We start from the raw sequence: 13,247 nt of genomic DNA, 5'->3' as shown, positions 1-13,247 counted from the left end.
ATTTGTGCGAGAAAGATGAAGATCGCATCAGAAGAAAGAGAATTGTGTGAGAAAGATGAAGTTTTTTAAGAGGAAAATGAGAAAGAGAGACAGAGAGAAAAGGGAGAAAGCGACGCGAATCATAACATAAAATAGCCAGGGGCAAAATGGGAAAATAAGGGGAAAGTTACTGTTCTGGGAACAGTAACCACACCTCTCACTTTTTCTGGGAACAGTAACCACACCTCTCACTTTTTAAGGAGTATGGATATGGATATGGAAACGGATAGGGGAGAATAGCATAGGAGTAATTGTACGGTATTATTATTGATTCGTTTGTGGTTCTACCAATACAATAGGATGTCGTATATATAGTAGATTTAGGATCTCCTATTAACGGAAACGCTATAAGATATAATATCAATATTATTCTCTACGATATATCTCGATACCGTATTTCCTAAATATGGATATGTCGATATCTCGACATATCCCGATATCTCGTAACATCCCCCTCAAACCCATGGTAATTTGTCAAAATTTCCATGAGTTTGCCAGATTAAGAAAGAAGAAAAATCCGATGATCTTCAATTTTCGATCTTGGAGCTTAAAGTCTTCTACAGGAACGTCAATCTTTTCGAACCTGAATCTTTTCGAACCTGTAAATCGTCGAACGAGAACGTCGTAGCTTTTCAGACCCGTCAAAATTCAAACGAAACGAGAAAGTCGATCTTTTCGAACTTGTTGAATTTCGTGATCAGGAACGTCGCAATTTTTCGAACCGGTCCAAGTAAAATTATCGAAAAAAAACATCTAAATGCTGACCAACGGTCAAGAGCTTAGTCGAAAGCACCATTGACTAATACACTTTATAACAGCCACCACATTGATAACCGTTTAAATTTCAATAGTCTCACTCGGCCACACAATCAAGTTGATGCTTTGTCTTGGCCACAAAACCAAGTTTTGATGAAAATCCAACTAACAAGAACTATCAATCACATCTTATATAGAAAACGGGGCGTGCGATTAAGAATGCAACAACTAGTGTTATATTCAGTCACCATCAAACTAACATAACACTTTTACAATAACGATTCCCCAGGTCATTCAAAACAGCACCGCAACATTCACTGGCCTTTAATTTATGCTACAGCATGTTACGTAGTTATATACTAAATATAACTGCCACATGGTGAAGTTCAGTTGACCATTTCTTAGACATTAATGAAAATCCATCTCAACTCGATTGTTTTCCTAACATGACCCGTTGAACCAACAACAATATGATTCTCCAAAATCACCACTAAAGTAGCATCATCAAATCTCAATTTTATCTCCCAGCTCCAAGTCAAAAGGGCTTCGTACAAAAATAGCACAATCAAGTCCAAAATGGCTCACATGGCGATAGATTACTGAATTATCCACCACTCTTATAACGGTCGACTAAATACATATAGTATGATATATGTGTCACAACATAGGTCCTACTACAGTGGGCATGCCACTCTTCTATGTCGCGAAAATCAAAAGTCTAGGTACTACTCACGTATCTAACCAAAGTCGCCTAATTGACATATTTAATGTCCAATCCCGCACTCAAGATTCGATATCTGAAGCTTTAGTACGAAAGATATGAATTTCATTCTCGACTCTTATAGAGTTTCATCTTAGACTTACTAAGGCGATTGTATAACGAGTCAATAGACTACTTATACTACACAAGTATAAACTTAGTCATCCATACACACATTAAGTGTCAACATGACTCGATCTCATCTTGCGTGCTCCACTAGCATCAAGGCGATTATTACCTGTGTGACTAGGCATCATAAATTAAAACTTGGTGACATCTAGGCATCATAAAGTTCGGTAGCATCTCTAATGTACCTTGACATGCAAAATATGCTCATGAACACTTCCCAGAAGAAAAACAAATATTTATTCCATAATGCTCAATACAAGTTCATTATCCAAAGATAGCACACCATCTCCTTTCTTCTAATCTCTTCATTAAACAGATTTTTATTTATCACATCCAAAGGTAGCACACCATCAAGAGAAGAGTTACTAATAGTCACAACCAAGGTTGTTTAACTATCTGGTAAGGAGCTCAATAAGAATAAAGTCCGAGTATATTCAGGCCATGTACGACACGAAGATATCAACATTTTATGAGTGGTAACTTTTTATGAGTGATATCCAGGGCGGGCGACACAACTCCGGCACGGCCGGCACGGGCATGACAAGGACCGGATGAAAAATACCATCGGCGCGGGCACGGCACGAGCAGGTTGGGGTCGGGGCACGACTGCGATTTGTGAAAATTTTCGTGCCCAGGCACGGGCACGGCCAAAGCACGGACGAACTGGCACGAACCAGGCACGGCGGGCCTGACACGGCACGACCCGAATTTTGGCCCATAAATTTGTGATTGTTGTAATGTTGTCGTTGCAATGTGACTGTTGTAGTGTTGACGTGTTGTTGCTGCCATTGGAATGTAGCCGTTACTTAGGCTTTGTTTTATTATTATTTTTTCTCCCCTAACTCTATAAATACCAATCAATTCTCACCATTTCTCTCACAAATCATTCTTCTACTCATCTAATAATCTTATATGTTTACTCAATTAGTCATACTCAAGTTATTAAACAAAAAGTGTTACTGTGTATTAACAAAAAAGTACTAAAAATATAACAATTATAAAACAATTTTTTTTTTTTTAAAAAAAACTAAGTTTTATGGTCCGGCCCATGTGCAAGGCACGATTAGCGCATGGGTCAGGCATGGCCCGAGCACGAAAATGGGCATGCGAGGAGCGCGCCGCGGCGGGGGTTGGGTGAGTGGGTCAGGCACGACACAACACGGCCAACACAATATCCGTGCCTGGCCCGGACCATTTTTGGGAGAAGGCATGATGCGCGTGCCGGCCTAGCACAGCCCAATGTCAACTCTAATCACATTTAGAGCCATCACAATTTGTGATCGTCACAAAAGAGACTAACTTTAAAAAAAAAAAAAAAATTCAATTATCCGATGGGTCGAGAAGAAAAAGAAAACAAGAGTGGGGGAAGGAATAATACAGAAAAGATTCTGGTCAAACACTATTGGCTACTCCACTGTTTCTTACAGCAACTACAATTCTGCTATGGTCTGCTACTTGCTGCTAACCAAAAACTGCGGAAGTCCCTCAATTTTCTCCAATCAAATTTAATTTCCGACAAATCAAATTAACCAATCAATCAACAACTTCTTCAATGTCGATCTTCTGTAATCGTAATAAGTTATCGACGCATTTGATTCGACGTTTGAAACATCAATTTGCGTCGTCTTTTTTCGTCACAAATCACAGATCTTTCACTACTTCTGAAGGTCATCGCCCTGCTATTGTCAACAAGCGTAGTCTCGATATTCTCCATGATCCTTGGTTCAATAAGGTGCTTGCTTTATTTTGTGTTACTTGATTTACAGATTTTTATTTTTTGATTGGTTTTTTTGCTGTGATTTTGCTTGATTGATTGCGATTTAGTGTGGATTGATGATTATGAAGCTAGTGTAAAGTTTGATTGTACTGTTGAGTTATAATTTTACGTTTTAGTTAGTAATTTACCTTTATTTTTTAAGGCGAAGATAGAGTAAATGGACACGTATATGAATTGGTCAAGGCCTTACGCTAAGTCTATAAGGTTGATCATGGTTCTTGTATAAGTACACTCCATCCCTATCAAGTAGTTGTCATTTGATCTGGGTGGTCTAAAAAGGTCAACTTTGACTGGTATTATCTCTTACAGAGTTACAGTGCGCAATTTTTACCCATCGAGCCATCACAATTAAATTGTCTTCATTTTTCTGGATAAAGTTGTTATGATATGTCTTCTTTTCCTAAAAACATCAAAACAGACAATGTAAATGGAATAAAGCGACTACAAAAATAGTACAACAAATATTAACATAGTTAACCATCAAAGTCAAATAAAAACAATATAGGAATGAAGTTACTGTTAGGTTAGTTCAAGTATATGGAGCATTAATGTTCCCCCCCCTCTATTTTGGTATGATTTAAGGAGAAATGATGAACCACCTACTCTACCCCTTAATAAAGAGAGTTGTGGAAGTGTTATTATGGTAAAGATCGTGGTAGTTAGTTATCTAGGGGTAATATTGGATGATCAAACTTTTTGTTACTCCTTACTACATTTAGAAAAGTGACAAAATTTGAAGTTAGATTTTGGATGAAAGTGGGGCAATAAAATTGAGTTGGAGGAACATTTTCCTTTTGTATTGTTGTTTCATATAAAGAATTAGTAATGCCTTGTTTAGGAACTTGGAATTGGAAGAATTCTAAGATTGAGTCAATTCCATTGATTAGGAAACTCTATCATTCGGAAATGGAATTGACTCAATTCCTCTCTAATTCCAAGTTAGTTCAAAATGTGTTTCTCTTAAATTTCAATTCCACATTTTCCAATTCAATTATTACTCTTCTCTCGACCCTAAACTTGTCAAACCGGTTGGCAGGATAGGTGTGGGTTCGGTCCATTTGACTTTTTGCGGTCTTCAGGACCACAGTTTGACCATATTTTTCATAATTTTATATTTCTTCTTTTTAATGCATAACTTTATGAATGATTTTTTTTAATAACAAATGTATTATGTTTGTGTTATATTTTATTTTATTTTTATTATCTTTTTAACATATTCATCACGAAAGTTTTGAAACTTAGACCTTAGAAGTCAAATGACACATTGAATTCCCAAAAATCAATTCCAAGAGCTACTAAACATCATTGTGGAATTGAAATACTTCGTACTTCTTATTGAATTCCAAGATTTCCCACACAAGTTTTAGGAATTGGATCAATTCCAAGTTCCCAAACGCAACCTTAGGTGAAAACTAAAGTATTTGATATTGCAGAGCATGCACATAACTACAAAAGTTATGCCATACCATGATAAAATGTGGTTTATCTGAAGGCTAATAAAATGTTACTACGAAGAAAATTCTGCTGCACCTTTTTATATACTTGTTTCTAATTTGTCATACATTATTTCATAGTAATTCATTGAGCTAATTCTGTTAGTCCCCTTTCTGATATTTGATTGTTCCGTTGGTAGGGCACAGCATTTTCTATCACAGAACGTGACAGGCTTGATCTTCGCGGACTTCTTCCTCCAAATGTCATGTCTAGTGATCAGCAAATTGAACGATTCAGTTAGTTTCCGTATACACCTTACTTCTCAGTTTACGCACTTGTTATTGCTCTGTTCAGGTGCTTTCTTTTGTTACTCAATGACAACACAATGACACATACACGGCTTTTCTCAGATTTCTGAATTTATCTATCAGCCTCTACCTTGCGCTTTACTATAATTGTACTGCGCTTTATTATATCTGTTCCTAGGCGATGTCAAGTCTTGATTTTATTCATCTCAGAAATACATTTATTTATTACCACATACTGGTTAGTTATCTGTCCAAATGAATTTTACTCTGGCTGAATGCCACCTAAAATGGACCTATAGCATTTGTTTCTCATAACCTATTCAGGATCCATAAAGTGACATGTTTTGGTCCCAGGAGTTAAAATGAATCCTGAACGACTGTGATTTTGGGTATTTTTCGTATTTCAGTGGCTGATTTAAAGAGACTTGAAGTGCAAGCAAAAGATGGACCATCTGATCCTAATGCTTTGGCCAAGTGGAGAATACTCAACCGATTGCATGACAGAAATGAGACAATGTACTATAAGGTGTGTTTAGACTCTATTTCTCTATTTCTGGATTTTTCTTCTACATACTCAATCGTTCCAAGTTATCACATTTACTGTAACCCAACTTATAAGAGAAATTGAAGTTATAGTTTTCACACTGCCCAATTGTTAGCATTAAGCTGGAGAACTTAGAAGTTACAGCTGAAAGATTTTGAGCAGCTAGCTATATATATGATGTTTTACTCTCATTATTGTCTAGATTGTATATCATGATCACAAACCAGCATTATTTTAGGTTTGTTATTGCTACGCGAGCAACTTTGGGCTGAGGCAACGGATTGTTTTATAGGATTACAATTACTTCCATTATTTGTTTTCATTACCAAATCGGAAAGCAGGACTTTGTTTTCATTACCAGCTTGGTTAGTGATCTTTAAATCACTGATGAGGGCTCTCATTATTTGTTTGTTTTTACAGGTTTTGATTGCAAATATTGCAGAATATGCTCCGATTGTGTACACCCCTACAGTTGGTCTTGTTTGCCAGAACTATAGTGGCTTATATAGAAGACCAAGGGGGATGTATTTCAGCTCGGCTGATCGTGGAGAAATGATGTCTATGGTTTACAATTGGCCTGCGGAGCAGGTATATCTAATGAGTTTACTGATTAAGATCAGAAGATTAGAACTGGCGAACATAGTTTGTGTTAGCAAAATACTAAAATGGTTACATATAGCTTGGATTGTAGAGACCTTGAACTATAACTTTTAACAAATATGCTTGAATCAAGATATAGAAAATCTGAGGTCTCTGCAGTTTTGAATCAGAATTTGAGCAGTGGCAAGATCATTGCAGTGGTTTTTTCCCTCTTTTGCAATTTCCGATACTTGTTCAATCATTCAATAGATCAGAAGACACCTCAAGAAATAAATTGTTAGTCCCTTCTATTGTTCACATTGTACAGTTGCTTATATGATTATATACTTTTGAGGTTGCAGGTTGATATGATAGTTGTGACTGATGGTAGTAGAATTTTGGGCCTTGGAGATCAAGGAGTTCAAGGCATAGGTATTGCGATTGGGAAATTAGATTTATATGTTGCTGCTGCCGGGATAAACCCACAAAGAGTAATTCCTTGACTTCTGATCATCCTCCCTCATATAAATAATTATATCTTTCATTTCAATGTGTTCCGTGATCTGATAATTTTCTTTCTGTTCTACTAATGTCCTAAACTACTTCAAGGTAGCCTCATATGTAGATGTGTGCTGAGTGGATCTAGTAACGTAGAACAGAGGGTCTGGGTTATCTCTAGTTGCTTATGAAGTAACTTAGGCAACTAAATATTGATAAAACATGGGATTTATTGTTTCTTTTTTTTCCTGCTAAGAAAGAACAGCCGAGGATGTAGGTAGTGAATCTTCTACTCCAAACAATTATGTAGAATCTTTATCACCTTTTTTTTTTTATCATACCTGTGACTAAAATGTACAAAAAGACTTGTTCAATTAAAATTACAATCGTTATACGTTAGCTAACAATTCAGTATCTGACTCCCCGAATTATCCATTCTGCATCATGCTCCTCATCTCTTTTGCTGTTGTGGCCTTTGCCTTGTAATTTATTATGGGATCCGAGTTAAAAAGATTTAGGTTACGGTGGATAGAAACCATACTCTTGCTTTTGACCCGTCCATCTGGTGGATCATATCAAAAAATATCTGAAATTGATAGATGCTTAAGAGTGTATTGCTTTCGTTAAGTCCTAGGTTCCTAAAGTCCCAGTCTTTAAAGGGAGGCCATGGAGGCCTTGAAATTCTTATTATTCTTTCCGTGCTGAGCAGGTGTTACCTGTGATGATTGATGTTGGAACCAACAATGAAAAGCTTCTTAAGGATCCCTTGTGTAAGAATATTATTCACATGTCGGAGTTGACTTTTGTGGCTTTGAATGCATTTCCTGTAAAATTTCAAGTGCTTTGCTTTTCGCTTGAGCTCTATTATACTTTGGCATCTGGTGTAGGCTACATTTCTTGTATGGGTGCTTTTACACAAAAATTGAAATTTTAGCCCCTTGAACTTTTAGGATTTTGCTGTTAGTTATCCTTGGTGTATTTTTTCGTACTCTGAAATCGTTTCAACTTAGAAGCGGACTTTTGTTAAACACTTGCCTTTTGTTTAAGTTCTACACCTTCGTTTGTGCTTCTGATGAGTAGTTTGATGAAGGAGCCATGGAGGTCATATTGTTCCCAAGATTGTTGAGTGTTTGTTTCTGTTGGCCTGTATGAATGTGTAGTATTGCTGTCCACTACATCACATTTGTGAGTAGTTCCTCTGTGACTCTGTGAGATCTGATGCAGTAGGTTGCATTGGTAAAGATTTGTTGCCTCCTAAAGTTAGATATCATCACAAATCATCTTGGAGACAGCTTTTTCTTTTGTGAAGAACCTCCTCAAAGATCTGAAAATGCACATACTTCCTCTTTATTGACCTGATAAAATAAATTAATGTGGGTTTAAGAATAACACGTCTGTACTTCTGAAATATGTGAAAAAAAGAAATTGATGCAAAGAAAGGTTGCATTGTTTATATCTTAAGTTGCAGATGTCTGATTGCATGTTTAACATTTTATACTTCTATCGGCAGATTTGGGATTGCAGGAGCACCGTCTTGAAGGTGAGGAGTATCTTGCAGTTATAGATGAATTTATGGAGGCTGTTTTTACACGTTGGCCTCATGTTATTGTTCAGGTGAAACATTCTTGATGTTACTGCTTTTGCTTTCTGTACCACATTAAGAAGTTTGTTGATCTCCCGCAACCTTTTTGACCTCTTGTTTTATTTTCTGCAGTTTGAAGATTTTCAGAGCAAATGGGCTTTCAAGTTATTACAACGTTATAGGCATAACTACCGAATGTTTAATGATGATGTACAGGTATCTGGATGCTATTGGCAGATATTTAGTTTCTTTTATAGTTTATTTTCTGTGACATTGTGATAAGGACAATGTCATTTACTTATCTATTGACAACCCGGAAAAAGGACTATGCCACAATTCAGCTCACTTGCTTTGTTCTCTCCACTGAACACATTTGACCCCTTTTACAATATAAGAAGCTTCTGATGTTTGGGAAAAAAAGATACGGAGTACAATAGTACTCGTACTTTCTTCGAAGTCCTAACATGTCTTGTTTGTTGCGCTGTGAGGTGTGTTTATACTTACTTTATCAGTTTCAACGAGCAAAGTAATTCACTTTTGTGCTCACTGTATTTGAATGGCTTAAATATCTTGCACACCCTTGATTCTGATCTGCTGGAAACAGGGAACAGCAGGTGTTGCAATTGCTGGACTTTTGGGAGCTGTGAGGGCTCAAGGAAGGCCAATGATTGACTTCCCTAAACAGAAAATTGTTGTAGCAGGAGCAGGAAGGTTGAGACTTGAGATTCTTAAATTTTCAATGGGCTCATGATGAATTCCTAGTAAGATATATCAATTCATGGAAAGTCTTTCAGAGTCTGATTAGCTTAGGTTATTTTGGATCCAACAGTGCAGGAATAGGTGTTCTTAATGCTGCTAGGAAAACCATGGCAAGGATGCTAGGAAACAATGAATCTGCCTTTGAAAGTGCAAGCCACCAATTCTGGGTTGTTGATGCCAAGGTGAGTAAATATTGATGTAATTATCTGTAGGTGATCTTGTAGTACTCTATTCCTGAATCTTGATGCATTCTGGACTTGTTGGCTATCTAACAACTTCAGGATGAGTAATTTATGATGTGATTCTAGTATGTGATCTAACAGTACTCTATTCCTGATCCTGATGCAATTTGGACTTGTTGGAAATTGAGCAACTTCACTGTGCTAATCTAGACTGTGCTTATCTTTATAGATTGGATCATGACTAAAAATTTGGAACTTTTGGTTTTAGCTATACTGCTGATTAGCAGAGACTAAGGGAGTAAGATGTCAATGTGGGTTTAGGAATAAGCTGTTCTACTGTGCATTTCAGGGACTTGTTACAGAGGTTCGTGAAGATATTGATCCAGATGTACGACCATTTGCAAGAAAGGCGAATGAAATTAGTCGCCAAGGGTTGAAGGAAGGGGCTAGCCTGGCGGAAGTGGTTAGTGAGCGTCATTTCTGATTTTCAATTATTAGTAGAGTTTCCAGTTTTTGTCTGACAAGTTGATCCCTCAGAAGTTTACCCTCCTTAATTTCTTCCTTTTTTTTTAATTTGTGGTTCATGTTATTTGTGACCCCACATTCTTACCCTCCTTAATTCTTGTGCCATGGAAGGTGTGAGCCTTATTTAGAGACAGAGGGAGTAGTTTTCTAAATTTATTTTATATGTTACAGGTTCAGCAAGTGAAGCCTGATGTACTTCTCGGATTGTCTGCTGTTGGTGGTTTGTTCTCAACAGAGGTAGGCTTCAACCTAGTGCACTCGCGAAAATGCTTCTGTGTTTTTCTGACTCCTCCTGCAAATCAAGATTATTAGGATGTGCACACTACTATCAAACTAAGTCCATTGTTATAATGGACGAAGTCAAATTGGCTCTAAAAACTCTTGTGTTTATTCCTCTTTCAGTAAATTCGCATCCAGATACAACCTCTTTCTTTTTCTTATTTGAGAGAAGAAACAGCCTCTTTCTGTTTAAAGGGAAAAGGTTATGAATGTCTGGCTCCACTAACCTCATTGGTGAAAGAGCCTCTTAGGAGGCTCTGATGATGATGATGAGTACCATGCGTGTGCGCACTAATTGATAGATCAACTAATTTGGTCGTCGGAAAATTGCTAGTCCTTATCCATTCATAAGATAAGCGTCTATGTAACCTGAAAGCTTGACCTCTTTTTTCATTCTATTAGACATTTAAGTTTCACTTATGTGATAGGTTGCCTTTTTCTCTTGTTTTCCCTGTATATTCAGAATGATATACAGCCTTATTTCTCCTGTTTTAGTAGCTTATTCCTGGGATTTTCTTTTCTTCCTCTCACCATATTTATATTCTAATATCACTTCTTAGTTCCATTTATCCTGCATTCAGATCTTTGAGTGTTGTTTCAGCTCAACACTTTTGTCTTTGTCAAACATCTCAAACTGCAGCGCAAAGCCTTGCAGGATCTTCTCTTGCAAGAATATTCTTCTAAAGTAGATGTCTTAAGACACTTGGGGTGATGTTTTATGTTTATGGATGCCTTTTTGGATAAGGAGTACTTTAAATTCCAGCCTTCCCACCCTACTTACGTCATAAGGATGTCAGGGCCTAAGACTGGAAGAGGAACCTAAGTCCTGCTGGAGTATATATAGACCTGGCAAAACAGGCCTTATCCAAAACATCCGATTTCATAATTACTCCTCACATTTTTAGCAAACTGTTATTCATCCAATCTGAGCAAAACCAGCATGAATTTCAAACCTAAGGTCTGCTGGAGTATATATATAGACCTGGCAAAATAGGCCTTGTCCAAACATCCAATTGCATAATTACTCGACACATTTTTAGCGAACTGTTATTCATCCAATTTGAGCAAAACCAGCATGAATTTAAATATGCTTCAAGGCGTATATTCAAAAGATGCTGTGATATAATATAGGTTTGGTATCTCTGAATTGCCCTTTCTTCCTGTGATTAGGTTTTGGAAGCCCTTAAAAGCTCAACATCGACAAGACCTGCTATCTTTGCAATGTCAAATCCTACAAAAAATGGTTTGTTTTCTCATACTTAATGCCGTTTATATGGATTCTGTTACGTTCTCCTACTTTTTAGATCGTGAGCTTTTTCACAAATTTTATGGTTTTTCATGGACTATGTTAAGTTTCTCCCCTTTATTTTATTTTCACAGCTGAATGCACCCCTGAGGAAGCATTCTCCATAGTAGGTGATCACGCTGTATATGCAAGTGGCAGCCCATTCCAAAGTGTTGATCTTGGTATGCGTTGAATACGGTATTTTCCTTGGAATGTGCTAGTGTGTACCTCATTCCTAATCTGAACTTTTAACTGGCAGGAAATGGTAAAATTGGTCACAGCAACCAAGGAAATAATATGTACCTTTTCCCAGGGTTAGTTTACACTTCATCAGCTTTTGATATACCAATTTTTTTTCCTTTTTCTTATTCCAGAAATATTTTGCTTTGATGAACATTCAGGATAGGACTTGGTGCCCTTCTCTCCGGCTCTAGAATCATCACGGATGGCATGTTACAGGCTGCCGCTGAGCGGTAAGATTCAACATATTTGTGAGATCTTAACCAGAGTTTGTAGAACGGAATGTGAATTTTTTATCAGCGGAATTCATTTACTCATGAATGTCCTTAACTCTGATAGTCTATATTCTATAATCTGTGCACTCTTCTTGGCTTGTTTATCATATTACAATACATTATACATCTAAATTAAAGCCTGTGGGCTGTGGGCAAAGATTGTACTTGACGAAATATTTGTCAGAAGGCAAAAGCTATTTATTCTCATGGTTGGTGTAATTAGTGTTCTATTTGTGGGCCTTAAACCCTTAATTAATCTACAGGTTAGCAGGATACATGACTGAAGAGGAGGTGCTTAATGGGGTTATCTATCCATCAACATCAAGGTTATCAGAAAGTATTTTGCTACCTTGTCAATATTTAAAAGACCTGTTGTATTTACACTTTGAACTTTGCAGAATTCGGGACATCACGAAGCAAATTGCAGCAGCGGTGGTCAAAGAAGCTTTAGAAGAGGACATTTCAGAAGGCTACCGTGACATGGATCCAAGGGAGCTTCAGAGGTTAAATGAGGTAGAGTTATGGCCTTTTGTATTCAGTATTGGACCTACCTATGATTTGCACCGAGAAGTATCTAACATGAAGTGTCTCTCCAAGTGCCAGGCTCGCCTATTTATGAAATATTCTTATGTTTTGGTTTAAAATGAAGTTTTCAAGTATTATCCGTGCTGGAACATGGCACACAGGTGCAAGAGATAATATAAGTCAGAGCAACATAGCCGAATATATGTGACTACTATCTCTGTCAGTGTTTCAGCAACTGAAAGAACCATGACAATAATCTTGCGTTGAAATTTGATATTGTTGTTACAGGAGGAGCTTCTGGAATATGTCGAGAACAACATGTGGTCTCCGGAATACCCTACACTGGTATACAGGAAGCATTGAAGCCAAAGGTAGAGAAATCAACAAGTTGTGTTTTTAGAGGAAAAGAAGCTCCTTGACATCTTTTCCATGTTCCTGGTCGAAACCAACTGTTACTGTTACTTTGGCTCGAAGATGTCTGCTCGTTTAATTGGTTTTTCATTTTTTACAAGGGCAACCTTCATTTGCTTGGTCAAATCATTCCAATAGAATTACCATATTAAAGTGTGACTCGAAGCTTGGGTCTCCGCCAGCCTGACCTTTGCCTCCGGAACTCAATAATATAGGTTTTTTTGGTTGTGATTTTATCAAGATTCAGACTGTACTTTATTATTTATTTCGCGTACAGTGTGAATGTAATTATGTAAACCCTGTTGTATTATAGATGTATGTATAATTTCCACAGATAGTGAAGTTTCACTCACGAGTGTA

The 13,247-nt window shown here is 37.2% G+C and overlaps 1 protein-coding gene across 1 annotated transcript; it reads left to right on the top strand.

Annotated features, from left to right (window-relative positions):
- The first annotated feature begins 3,057 nt into the window (after nt 1-3,057).
- Nucleotides 3,058-13,247, top strand: LOC141605262 (NAD-dependent malic enzyme, mitochondrial-like). Its single transcript, XM_074423961.1, has 19 exons — nt 3,058-3,416; nt 5,095-5,191; nt 5,611-5,729; nt 6,168-6,335; nt 6,689-6,817; nt 7,534-7,594; nt 8,335-8,438; nt 8,539-8,622; nt 9,011-9,117; nt 9,236-9,347; nt 9,697-9,810; nt 10,044-10,109; nt 11,322-11,394; nt 11,532-11,618; nt 11,696-11,750; nt 11,838-11,909; nt 12,215-12,277; nt 12,350-12,464; nt 12,765-13,247. Exons 1-19 carry the CDS (start codon nt 3,237-3,239, stop codon nt 12,837-12,839), a joined length of 1,881 nt encoding a protein of 626 aa, XP_074280062.1. The 5' UTR covers nt 3,058-3,236; the 3' UTR covers nt 12,840-13,247.

Source organism: Silene latifolia, chromosome 10, assembly GCF_048544455.1.
Source record: "Silene latifolia isolate original U9 population chromosome 10, ASM4854445v1, whole genome shotgun sequence".
Classification (NCBI taxonomy): Eukaryota; Viridiplantae; Streptophyta; class Magnoliopsida; order Caryophyllales; family Caryophyllaceae; genus Silene; species Silene latifolia.
Note: the sequence above shows the minus strand (reverse complement) of the source record. Positions and strands in the feature narration are given on the sequence as shown.

What these genes read in the sequence shown, in the direction of transcription:
- LOC141605262 (XM_074423961.1), top strand. Translation starts at nt 3,237, where the DNA reads ATGTCGATCTTCTGTAATCGTAATAAGTTATCGACGCATTTGATTCGA. An exon ending in GTTGTAGCAGGAGCAGGAAG is followed by an intron (nt 9,118 to 9,235) that starts GTTGAGACTTGA and finishes TGGATCCAACAG; the next exon opens with TGCAGGAATAGGTGTTCTTA. An exon ending in GTCAAATCCTACAAAAAATG is followed by an intron (nt 11,395 to 11,531) that starts GTTTGTTTTCTC and finishes TTATTTTCACAG; the next exon opens with CTGAATGCACCCCTGAGGAA.